The sequence below is a fragment of the Entelurus aequoreus genome, linkage group LG06, assembly GCF_033978785.1.
Source record: "Entelurus aequoreus isolate RoL-2023_Sb linkage group LG06, RoL_Eaeq_v1.1, whole genome shotgun sequence".
In the NCBI taxonomy this organism is placed as follows: Eukaryota; Metazoa; Chordata; class Actinopteri; order Syngnathiformes; family Syngnathidae; genus Entelurus; species Entelurus aequoreus.
In genome coordinates, this window is record NC_084736.1 from 20,966,753 (window position 1) to 20,980,154 (window position 13,402).

Below are 13,402 nucleotides of genomic sequence, written 5' to 3' on the forward strand. Positions count from 1 at the left end.
GGCTCCAGCGACCCCGAAAGGGACAAGCGGTAAAAAATGGATGGATGGATGGAGATTGAACTTGTTATTTAGTCAGGTTTGGGACAGGTGTGCTGCTGGTGTAGCCACAGTGTGCACGTCTGATGTTGCTCACATGGGCTCCACTCAATGCTCAGGGACTTTTTGCGTTTGCTCACACATGAACAATTAGAGGGAACATTGATTGACAGAGTGTGTACCTTCAGTGCTGAATGATGAGCAGAGGCAGAGTTAATCCTTAAGTGGTGGTGGTGGAGGAAAAGTAGCATTGGAGTCTCTGTCTCTCTTTACTAGCTTCGTCGAAGCATGTTGCTTATGTAGCTTGTTTCAGCACATTTGAATTGCTGTTTTGGGCAGTAGATGGGATCTTTGATCCAAAGCACAATTTACATTTAACTAAAATGTTATTTTCTTTGTGCTCGACAAAAGAAAAGTAGTGAAAATATCTCCATGTAACAAACTCGACTGCAGCTCCGCCATGATCAGACACGCCCCCCTCCCCCCTCTGTCTCTCTTCCCTCCCCACACTCGCACTCTCACACACACACACACACAAAGGGCGCACGTCTCTCTGGGTGGGGGGGCGTAATGTTGTAACAAATAATATTTCTATTAAATAGGCTTTACTTTGCATTTTAATTAACGTGGGATTATTTTTTGTATTTAAAAATAATAGTAACAACTTTTTTTTTTTTTTCTCCAACATTTGTGGCACTGGCGTGGCGCCCCATGATGGACGGCGCCCTTAGCATTTGCCTATACGGCCTATGCCACGGGCTGGCCCTGATTGCAACACATGCCAATACGGCCGGGTTAACTTATAAAGTGCAATTTTAAATTTCCCGCCACACTTCCGGTTGAAAACGTTTTTTTATGCTGACGTATGCGCGTGACGTCAAGGGTATACGGACCCATTGAATCCTATACAAAAAACTCTGTTTTCATCGCAAAATTCCACAGTATTCTGGACATCTGTGTTGGTGAATCTTTTGCAATTTGTTTAATGAACAATGGAGACTGCAAAGAAGAAAGTTGTAGGTGGGATCGGTGTATTAGCGGCGGACTACAGCAACACAACCAGGAGGACTGAGAGATGGATAGCAGACGCGCTAGCCGCCGAACTCACCTTAACTTCCTCCGTCTCCGGGCCGCTGACCGCATCTGTGATCGGGTGAAGTCCTTCGTCGCACCGTCGATCGCTGGAACGCAGGTGAGCACGGGTGTTGATGAGCAGATGAGGGCTGGCTGGCGTAGGTGGAGAGCTAATGTTTTTAGCATAGCTCTGTGAGGTCCGGTTGCTAAGTTAGCTTCAATGACGTCGTTAGCAACAGCATTGTTAACCTTCGCCAGCCTGGAAAGCATTAACCGTGTAGTTACCTGTCCATGGTTTAATAGTATTGTTGATTTTCTATCTATCCTTCCAGTCAGGGGTTTATTTCTTTTGTTTCTATATGCAGTTAAGCCCGATGCTATCACGTTAGCTCGTAGCTAAAGTGTTTCGCCGATATATTGTCGTGGAGATAAAAGTCACTGTGAATGTCCATTTCGCGTTCTCGACTCTCATTTTCAAGAGGATATAGTATCCGAGGTGGTTTAAAATACAAATCCGTGATCCACAATAGAAAAAGGATAAAGTGTGGAATCCAATGAACCCTTGTACCTAAGTTACGGTCAGAGCGAAAAAAGATATGTCTTGCACTGCATTCTAGTCCTTCACTCTAACGTTCCTCATCCACAAATCTTTCATCCTCGCTCAAATTAATGGGGTAATCGTCGCTTTCTCGGTCCGAATCTCTCTCGCTCCATTGTAAACAAAGGGGAGTTGTGAGAAGTCCTTCCTTCGGTGACGCCACGCTACTTCCGGTACAGGCAAGGCTTTTTTTTATCAGCGAGCAAAATTTGCAACTTTATCGTCGATGTTCTCTACTAAATCCTTTCAGCCAAAATATGGCAATATCGCGAAATGATCAATTATGACACATAGAATGGATCTGCTATCCCCGTTTAAATAAAAAAAATTCATTTCAGTAGTCCTTTAAGGAGCTGTTCTAACCTGTTTTGACAAGGTTTTATTATAATTATTAGACCGAATAATAAATTGAAAGAATCTGTTTGAATCCAGAATTGTGTTGAATTGAAAATCGATTTTGAATTGAATCTTTATCCCAGGAATCTGAATCGAATCGAATCGTTAGGTGCACAAAGATTCACACCCCTATTATGCATGTAGATTTTGTGAAAATAAATTATTGCTTAAAAGAAAAATAATAAATTAGTATAGATACTAGCAAATGATTATAAAAAAATGTGTTTGTATCTATTCATAGTCATCAGTAAATTTAATTTGAATATTCATTTAAAATTTACGCATGATAATGTAAAATAATACATGTAATATGAATCAATATTAAACATATGGTAGTAAATAATAACATACTAATGTAAGTATTTATTGACAGTTTAATGTCTGCTCTGATGGAACAATTGCTGCGGGGTACGTGAGAGACTCCAGGGAGAAGTGGAGAATCACGTGCCTCTCAGTGCTCTCCGTCGAGGACGTGGAAAACAATCTACCTATTTGGAACCGTGATCGCGGGGCATCTGCTGATTGGGCTGTTCATGGCAATGGAAGGCATGAGTCGAGCTATGGGATCACAGACTGGCGATTTCTGAACTGAATCATTAGTTGGATCACATCATGGAGAGGCTTATTCAAATGCAAAAATTGGATATGAGAGCCATGGAAATGTCTGCTCACTTGGAAAAACAACAATCCTAATCTATGATTTGACTCCCTCGAATGGCCTTGACGCTGCTCAAAACAGAAGAAGGCTGTTCTGAAAACCTCCCCCAAGGACACCTCAGTGATGGACGCTCTGAACTTCCTCCCTCCTTCCTTCAACAACACCTGGGAGTTGAACTTTGCTTGCACTGCCTGCAGCGTGGCTCCAGGCCTGTAGACACAACAACACTACACCCTGGACAATGGGCATATGCACCCCCCATGAATCAATGTAAAAGTAAAATATATAATCTATAATAAGTTATTATAATAATCAATTATGTGGCAGACCACATTGAATGACATGGCAGGCCCCTTAAATGACGTGGCGGACCACTTTGATAATGTGGCGGACCACTTTATGACATGGTAGGCCACTTAAATGACGTGGCGGACCACAATGAATGACATGCTGGGCCACCTTAAATGACGTGGTGGACCACAGTAAATGACATGGCGGACCACTTTAATGATGTGGCAGACCACATTGAATGACGTGGCGGACCATATAAAATGACGTGGCGGACTATGTGAAATGATGTGGCGAGCCACTTTAATGAGGTGGCGGACCATATGAAATGACGTGTCGGGCCATTTTAATGAGGAGACGGATCACGTTAATTGACGTGTCGGGCCATTTTAATGAGGAGACGGATCACGTTAAATGACGTGGCAGACCATATTAAATGACGAGGCGGACCATATTAAATGATGGGGCAAGCCACTTTAATGAGGTGGCGGAGCATATGAAATGATGTGGCGGGCCACTTTCATGAGGTGGCGGGCAACTTTAATGAGGTGATGGACCACGTTAAATGAGGTGGCGGACCACATTAAATGACATGGCGGGCCACTAATGATGTGGCGGCCCACATTAAATGATGTGTCCGACCACAATAAATGACATGGCGGACCACATTAAATGATGTGTCCGACCACAATAAATGACGTGGCGGACCACATCAAATGACATCGCAGGCCATTTAAATGATGTGGCGGACCACGTTGAATGACATTGCAGGCCACATTAAATGACATTGTAGGCAACATTAAATGATGTGGCGGAACACAATGAATGACATGATGGGGCACTTTAAATGAAGACGCAGACCACATTAAATGACATGACGGGCCAGATTTGGCCCCTGGGCCTTGAGTTTGATACATATGCACTACAGCAGCGGTCCCCAACCACCGGGGCCGCGGCCCAGTACCGGTCCGTGGATCGATTGGTACCGGGCCGCACAAGAAATAAATAAAATAAATATATATATATATATATATATATATATTTTTTTTTTTTATTAAATCAACATAAAAAACACAAGGTACACTTACAATTAGTGCACCAACCCAAAAAACCTCCCTCCCCCATTTACACTCATTCGCACAAAAGGGTTGCTTCTTTCTGTTATTAATATTCTGGTTCCTATATTATATATCAATATACATCAATACAGTCTGCTGGGATACAGTCCGTAAGCACACATGATTGTATTTTTTTATGACAAAAAAATAAAAAACATTTTTGCCCGCCCCCCCCCCCCCCGGTCCGTGGGACAAATTTAAAGTTACAAAAAGGTTGGGGACCACTGCACTACAACATCATTATCTATTCCATTTTGCCTTTTCTATTTATTATGAAAGACTGAATGAATGATATTTACACAGCACTTATTCACGATTGTCTCAAAGCGCCTTACAGTGGGAAACCCATACCCTCACGCGTGGTGGTGGTAATCTACATTTCTACCAGTGTCTTGCCCGAGGGCACAACAGCAGCGACGAGGACGGCAGATGCTAAAAATCGAACCAGGAATCCCTCAAGTTTCTGGACTGCCGCTCTACCTGCTGAGCCACTCCTATTCCTAATAAGCTCTGCTAGTCTGTTCTGGAGAAGTGATTATGTCAGACAAAACAAAGTTTCGTTGTACTTGTGCAGTGACCATAAAGACCTACCCTATCCTATCATCTGGCACCTTTTGGACTTGCATGGCCACGTTTGCAGACAAACTCTGATGTGACAGAAGGAATGTCATAAAAGTGTTCTTATTTTCATCCGGGGTGTTTTCTTTGTCTCTTGTCAGGAACCGAGAACGTGATCCGCGCCTGCGTGGAGAACAACATCTGCAGTCTGGTGTACACCAGCAGCATGGAGGTGATCGGGCCCAACATGAACCGCGAGCCGTTTGTCAGGTGACGCCCCGTAATTACCACGCTTTGCTCCATTCGCCTTCTCTTCCTCTGACTCAGTGCCTCGCTATTTTCCATCTGCTGTGGTCGTGCTCTCTCTGGCAGGTCAGCTGCGTTATGTAACGTCTAACCCTCTCGTGTCCAGGAAAAAAATGCGCTAATTGTGGCGAAACTTCCTTGGCAATTTCATCCAGAGTGTTCCCAAATGAATGACGCGAGTGGTCTGTGGGAGTCCCCTGTTTATCTCTCACAGGACACTTCATTAGGGACACCATCTCATGACATCAAATAGGGAAACTAACGTTCCGGTAACACGGTCCTTGCTTTATCAGTATCATGCTTCTAACCCCTCTTTGAAAATCTCCACACTGCAAAACGTTAATCCTGACTTCATTTTAAGACATGTAGTGAAGCCTTTTTGAAATAGTTGGACGAGTTCCTGGCTTCATTTTAAGACCTGTAGCGAAGCCTTTTATGATAGTTGGACGAGTTCCTGGCTTCATTTGAAGCTGTGCAGTGAAGCCTCTTTTTGACGGTTGGACGAGGTCCTGGCTTCATTTCAAGATGTGGAGTGAAGCCTTTTTTTTGACAGTTGGATGAGTTCCTGGCTTCATTTTAAGACCTGTAGCGAAGCCTTTTATGATAGTTGGACGAGTTCCTGGCTTCATTATAAGCTGTGCAGTGAAGCCTCTTTTTGACAGTTGGACAAGTTCCTGGCTTCATTTCATGACGTGGAGTGAAGCCTTTTTTTGACAGTTGGATGAGTTCCTGGCTTCATTTTAAGACCTGTAGCGAAGCCTTTTATGATAGTTGGACGAGTTCCTGGCTTCATTTGAAGCTGCAGTGAAGCCTCTTTTTGACAGTTGGACGAGTTCCTGGCTTCATTGAAAGACGTGGAGTGAAGCCTTTTTTTTTGACAGTTGGATGAGTTCCTGGCTTCATTTTAAGATGTGTAGTGAAGCAAAATATTATACTTCCTGCCCCCTTCAACATAATAAGTAGTCTTACTTAATGGATAGCCCAGATTCACAGGCATACAAACCAAACAAATACATCCAAATATAATGAAAACAAACAAAAAACACACACAAAAGAAATGCAAAACTTCATGAAGTACAAACCGAACAAAAAAAGTAATATACACCTCAAGAGATGATACAAAACCAGACAAAAAATAATAAATATAAAGCAAAATGTAGACACTTACGACTGTCCATATGATCTTATTGTTCTGTCTATATATATTTTTTTCAATTGGAATATATTTCTGCAATCTTTTATCTCATTGTAAAGAGAATTCCATAGTTTAACCCCCACCACTGATATACACATTTGTTTTAAAGTTGTCCTTGAATACTGATGTTGGAAATGACCTTTTCTTCTACGCTCTTCATTCTCAGAAGTGATGACAAACTTTTTTTTGTCAGACCGTCATCTAGTATCACTCCTAAAAATCTAAGTTCAGAAACCCTTTCAATATCAATTCCATCTATTGACAGTTTGATCGTTTCCTCCCTTCTCCTCTTACAAAAAAAATCATAGACTTTGTTTTTTTTTTACATTTAATCATAATTTGTTGACATCAAACCATCTCTTCGACGCTTGCCTCAGTCGAAGCGAGGTCAAGTTCCAAAGAAAGACAGACTCGCACCCTGCAAAAAATGTCATGTTTGTTTACTTCATTTTTCCATGATTTAAGATGGGCGGAATCTCCGCGGAATGTGTTTTTGTTATGATGGCGGGAATGAAGCCGCTCTGTTATAATCTGCCTCTCTCGTCCTGATCATGTGACTTTCTCCATGTAGGGGCAATGAAAACACACCTTACCAGGTGAAGCACACGATGGCCTACCCCAAGAGCAAGGCCAAGGCCGAGAAGATTGTCCTGGAAGCAAACGGCATCAAGGTAGGACAAACGCTCTTCCGTTTAAGTCCACAAGAGGGCAGTAACTGCATTTAAAGTATTGCGTAATCGCTTTGGACCTTACCTCATTACATCATTGGTCCTGTTGCTGCTCTGTTGTTTACCTTCCACTTTCTCATGCACTCCAAATCATTACAGTCCTCTTTGCTGTTTAAGTAGCGTTGACAGCAGGGGTGTCCAAAGTCTGGCACAGGGGCCATTTGCGGCCCCCGTTTTAAAAAATTTTTTTATTGGCCCACATATTTAAGAAGAAAAAAAATGTTCCTACAAAATGTTTAAACGGGACCACAATGTATTTGTGGGGGCGGGGATTCTACAGAATGGCACCGTCTAATTTGCATAATTGGCCAATGCATGTAGTTTTTAAAAAAGGATTACAAATGTTTTTGTTTAATTTCTTTTCTGCAACGTGACCATGTGTGCTACACGCTTCCACGCCTTGCTTTTGTGTGCTCGTGCAGGTGTTTTATATGCCCCCACGCCTCACCTTTGCGCACTTGTGGAGGTGTTCCGCACGCTTCCACGCCTCACTTTTGAACAGTTGTGAAGGTGTTCTGCACGCTTCGCTTTTTAGCGCTTGTTGGTGGTTTGCACGCTTCCACGCCGTGTCTTTACATGCTTGTGGAAGTGTTCTGCATGCTTTCACGTCTTTCTTTTTCACGGTTGTAGATGTGTTTTGCATGCTTCCACGGCTCACCTTTGCGCACTTGTGAAATATGTTGTGCACACTTTCATGCCTCGCCTTTGCACGCTTATGAGTGTTGTGCACGCTTTCACGCCTTGTCTTTGCACACTTGGGGAGGTGGTCCGAACGCTTCCATGTCTCGCCTTCGCCCAGTTGTGGAGGTGTACTGCATACCCCTACACCTCACTTTTGCATGCTTGTGGAGGTGGTCTGCATGCTTCCACGCTTTGCCTTTGCACATTTGTAAAAGTGTTGTGCACGCTTCCACAACTCGCCTTTGCACATTTGTGGAAATGTTCTGCACACTTCCACACCTCACCTTTGCACACTTGTGGTTTTGTTCTGCACGCTTCCATGCCTTACCTTTGCATGTCTGTGGTTTTGTTCTACACATTTCCACGCTTTGCCTTTGCACGCTTGTGGAGGTGAGTGTGCAGGCTTCTACTTTGCACGCCTGTGGTTTTGTTTTGCACGCTTGTGGAAGTGTATGTGCACGCTTCCACAACTCGCCTTTGCACATTTGTGGAGGTGTTCTGCACACTTCCACACTTCGCCTTTGCACACTTGTGGAGTTAGTCTGCATGTTCTCACACCTCACCTTTGCACGCTTGTGGTTTTGTTCCGCACGCTTCCATGCCTTGCCTTTGCATGTCTGTGGTTTTGTTCTACACGTTTCCACACTTTGCCTTTGCACGCTTTTGGAGGTGCATGTGCAGGCTTCTACTTTGCAGGCCTGTGGTTTTGTTTTGCACGCTTGTGGAAGTGTATGTGCACACTTTCACAACTCGCCTTTGCACGCTTTTGGAGTTGTTCTGCGAACTTCCACAACTCGCCTTTGCACATTTGTGGTGTTCTGCACACTTCCACGCCTCACCTTTGCGTGCTTGTGTCTTTGTTCTGCGCGCTTCCACGCCTTGCCTTTGCACGCTCGTGTAGGTGTTTTTCATGCTTTCATGCCTCATCTTCACACGCTCGTAGAGGTGTTCTACGCGCTTCCACGTCTTGCCTTTGCACGCTTGTGTAGGTGTTTTTCATGCGTTCATGCCTCATCTTCACACGCTTGTAGAGGTGTTCTGAGCTCTTCCACGTCTTGCCTTTGCACGCTCGTGTAGGTGTTTTTCATGCTTTCATGCCTCATCTTCACACGCTCGTAGAGGTGTTCTACGCGCTTCCACGTCTTGCCTTTGCACGCTTGTGTAGGTGTTTTTCATGCGTTCATGCCTCATCTTCACACGCTTGTAGAGGTGTTCTGAGCTCTTCCACGTCTTGCCTTTGCACGCTCGTGTAGGTGTTTTTCATGCTTTCATGCCTCATCTTCACACGCTCGTAGAGGTGTTCTACGCGCTTCCACGTCTTGCCTTTGCACGCTTGTGTAGGTGTTTTTCATGCGTTCATGCCTCATCTTCACACGCTTGTAGAGGTGTTCTGAGCTCTTCCACGTCTTGCCTTTGCACGCTCGTGTAGGTGTTTTTCATGCTTTCATGCCTCATCTTCACACGCTCGTAGAGGTGTTCTACGCGCTTCCACGTCTTGCCTTTGCACGCTTGTGTAGGTGTTTTTCATGCGTTCATGCCTCATCTTTGCACGCTCGTAGAGGTGTTCTGCGCGCTTCCACACCTTGCCTTTGCACGCTTGTGTAGGTGTTTTTCATGCTTTCATGCCTCATCTTCACACGCCAGTAGAGGTGTTCTGCGCGTTTCCACGTCTTGCCTTTGCACGCTTGTGTAGATGTTTTTAATGCGTTCATGCCTCATCTTTGCACGCTCGTAGAGGTGTTCTGCGCGCTTCCACGCCTTGCCTTTGCACACTTGCACGATTACAGAGTGAAACAAAAGCAATACATTATAAGGTGTGACCCATGGTTGATGTACGGCAGGGGTCACCAACGCGGTGCCCGCGGGCACCAGGTAGCCCGTAAGGACCAGATGAGTAGCCCGCCTGCCTGTTCTAAAAATAGCTCAAATAGTAGCACTTACCAGTGAGCTGCCTCTATTTTTTTAAATTTTATTTATTTACTAGCAAGCTGGTCTCGCTTTGCCCGACATTTTTAATTCTAAGAGAGACAAAACTCAAATAGAATTTGAAAATCCAAGAAAATATTTTAAAGACTTGGTCTTCACTTGTTTAAATAAATTCATTAATTTTTTTTACTTTGCTTCTTATAACTTTCAGAAAGCCAAATTTAGAGAAAAAATACAACCTTAAAAATAATTTTAGGATTTTTAAACACATATACCTTTTTACCTTTTAAATTCCTTCCTCTTCTTTCCTGACAATTTAAATCAATGTTCAAGTAAATGTATTTTTTTTAATTGTAAAGAATAATAAATAAATTGTAATTTAATTCTTCATTTTAGCTTCTGTTTTTTCGACGAAGAATATTTGTGAAATATTTCTTCACACTTATTATGATTAAAATTCAAAAAAATTATTCTGGCAAATCTAGAAAATCTGTAGAATCAAATTTAAATCTTATTTCAAAGTCTTTTGAATTTATTTAAAACATTTTGTTCTGGAAAATCTAGAAGAAATAATGATTTGTCTTTGTTAGAAATATAGCTTGGTCCAATTTGTTATATATTCTAACAAAGTGTAGATTGGATTTTAACCTATTTAAAACATGTCATCAAAATTCTAAAATTAATCTTAAACAGGAAAAATTACTAATGATGTTCCATAAATTTTTTAAATTTTTGTCTTCTTTTTTTCGGTTGAATTTAGAATTTTAAAGATTCGAAATTGAAGATAAACTATGTTTCAAAATTTAATTGTCATTTTTTTCGTGTTTTTTCCTCTTTTAAACTGTTAAATTAAGTGTAAATATCATTAATTATTAATAATAACATAGAGTTAAAGGTAAATTGAGCAAATTGGCTATTTCTGGCAATTTATTTAAGTGTGTATCAAACTGGTAGCCCTTCGCATTAATCAGTACCCAAGAAGTAGCTCTTAGTTTCAAAAAGGTTGGTGACCCCTGATGTACGGTATGAATACATATAATGGTTCTGTCATTACAGTAAGGTAAAGGTTTTGTGTCCTGTGTAGGTGAAAAGCGGCGAGCGCTTGCACACGTGTTCGCTGAGGCCGACGGGCATCTACGGCGAGGGCCACGAGCTGATCAAAGACTTCTACAGGCTGGGCGTCAAGAGGGGGGGCGTGATCGTCCTCGGCGTCCCGGAAACCACCGAACACGGGCGAGTCTACGTTGGTGAGTCCTAAATGAAGATAAGCTGCACAAGGTAGAACAAGCTGCTGCAAAAGGGGAACGTTGAGTCTGGCAACCAAAATAAAAAGCAGAAGTCACGCAAGACCTCTTCCTCAGCGCTTGACTGGAACATAAAACAGGAATATACATAGTCCGGGCCTGCAAGGATCGTCATAGGTGACTCGCAGAAGCTGACACATGATGACCTGGTTCGATATTATCTGCTGATGCAAGCAGGAAGCGGTAGTGGTAAGTGTGTAGTCAGGGTGGTGGTTCGCTACTAAAACTGAACCACAACTCTTTCAAAAATACCCTCATTAGGTCTAATTAGGTGGTTACCCTGCCTGCTCCCACCCGTACCCTTGCTTTACAACGTTGGCATTACGAGCGTCACGTATTTGAAAAGTTCTGTTTTTCAACAATCGTAGCAACTAATGGGCATCCATTGTAAACAAATAAACACATGTAAATCCATCAATTACACATTTTATAGTGAAACAGTATTATACAGGGGTGCCCTCGCTTTAGCAACACAGCTATGTGAGCTAAAATGCTAACATTTTGATACCAGCATCATGCTACTTGCTGAAGAAGAACAACATGATCAAACTTGCAGCTTCTGCGTTTGCAGATGGCTGGTTGTTGGACGAGTTCATGGCTTCGTTTTAAGATGTGTAGTGAAGCCTTTTTTGATAGTTGGATGAGTGCTTAGCTTCATTTTAAGACATGCAGTGAAGCCCTTTTTTGACAGTCGGGCAAGTTTCTGGCTTCATTTGAAGTTGTGTAGGGAAGCCTTTAAAAAAAAAAAATAGACAGTTCCTGACTTCATTTTAAGACATATAGTTAAGCCTTTTTTTGATAGATGAGTTCCTGGCCTCATTTTAAGACGTGTAGTGAAGCCTTTTTTGATAGTTGGACGAGTTTCTGACCTCATTTTAAGACGTGTAGTGAAGCCTTTTTTTGATAGTTGGACGAGTTCATTGATTAATTTTAAGACGTGGTGAAGATTTTTTTGATGGTTCGATGAGTTCCTAGCTTCATTTTAAGGCATGCGGTGAAGCCTTTTTTGGACGGTTGGACGAGTTCCTGGCTTCATTATAAGACATGTAGTGAAGCTTTTAAAAAAAATAATTAGACAGTTCCTGACTTCATTTTAAGACATGTAGTGAAGCCTTTTTTTGATAATTGGAGGAGTTTCTGGCTTCATTTTAAAACATGTGGTGAAGCCTGTTTTTGAGAGTTGGACGAGTTCCTGGTTTCATTTTAAGACCTATGTCAAAACCTTTTTTGGTAGTTGGACGAGTTCCTGGCTTCATTTTAAGCTGTGTAGTTAAGCCTTTTTTTGATAATTACACAGTTCCTGACTTCATTTTAAGACATGTAGTAAAGCCTTTTTTTTGATAATTGGACGAGTTCCTGGCTTCATTTCAAGACATGTAGTGAAGCCTTTTTTTGACCGTTGGATGAGTTCCTGGCTTAATTTTAAGGTGTGTAGTGAAGCCTTTTTGTTTTATGGTTGGACGGGTGTCTGACTTTATTTTAAGACCTTAGGTGAAGCCTCTTTTTGATAGTTGGACAGTTCTTCAATTCATTTTAACACGTGTAGTGAAGCCTTTTTTTTAAATAGTTGGACAAGTTCCTGGCTTCATTTTAAGACCTTTGGTGAAGCCTTTTTTTGATAGTTGCACAGTTCCTGACTTCAGTTTAACCCTTGTGTGGTGTTCGGGTCTGTGGGACCTGTTTTCGATTTTTTATTAAAAGAAAAATGATACAATTAATTAATTTTTCAAACTCAGACTCACTGGCTTTGGCTCATTTTCTGTGAAGAACATATATCAGAATACATATTTAATGAACACACACCATACACCCCCCCTACACATCTCTATTACATATAAGATGTCCGGGGTCCACTGGACCCGGGGCTAATAGAAGTGTGGAAATTGATGTTCTGTGTACCACACGCACCCACACACACACACACACACACACACACACACACACACACACACACACACACACACACACACACACACACACACACACACACACACACACACACACACAGCAGGCCTAGACGGGGAGGACAGAGTGTAGGTACACAGAACATCAGAGGGTCAAATGTGCGACAAAATGAGCGCAGACAGTGTTGACAAACAATGTTGCAACCTTGTGTGGGAACCGCAGGTGCAGAAACACAAAAGAAGAATCCCTGTGGGATGCAGAAACTGGCAGAGAAATTTCCATGTAACGTTCATATTGTTGTTACTCAGCCAGTGTTTGTGGGTCTTAGACTTAGACTTACTTTTTATTGTCGTTCAAATTTGAACTTTACAGTACAGATAAGAACGAAATGTTGTTGCATTAGCTGGTTGGCAGTGCAGGATAAAAAAGCATTAAGGTGCAGATATAAATAAATAGATTACTGTAAAGATAAATGTATTGCACTTTTGCATATGCATCTACGTTTATGGATGTATGTTATATTGTCTTTATATTCCAGCGAGTTCATCCATTTTGGGGGGGAATTGAGGAGATTATTATGATGCGTTCAAGAGTCTTACGGCCTGAGGGAAGAAGCTGTTACAGAACCTGG

General features: G+C 42.2%; 1 protein-coding gene across 1 annotated transcript in view; it reads left to right on the forward strand.

Moving 5' to 3' along the window:
* hsd3b7 (hydroxy-delta-5-steroid dehydrogenase, 3 beta- and steroid delta-isomerase) overlaps positions 1-13,402 on the forward strand; it is a 30,086-nt gene that overhangs the window by 12,415 nt on the left and 4,269 nt on the right. Inside the window, exons 3-5 of the mRNA XM_062050217.1 lie at positions 4,888-4,996; positions 6,799-6,898; positions 10,647-10,809. Coding sequence (XP_061906201.1) covers positions 4,888-4,996; positions 6,799-6,898; positions 10,647-10,809 — 372 coding nt within the window. The remainder of the gene's footprint in view (positions 1-4,887; positions 4,997-6,798; positions 6,899-10,646; positions 10,810-13,402) is intronic.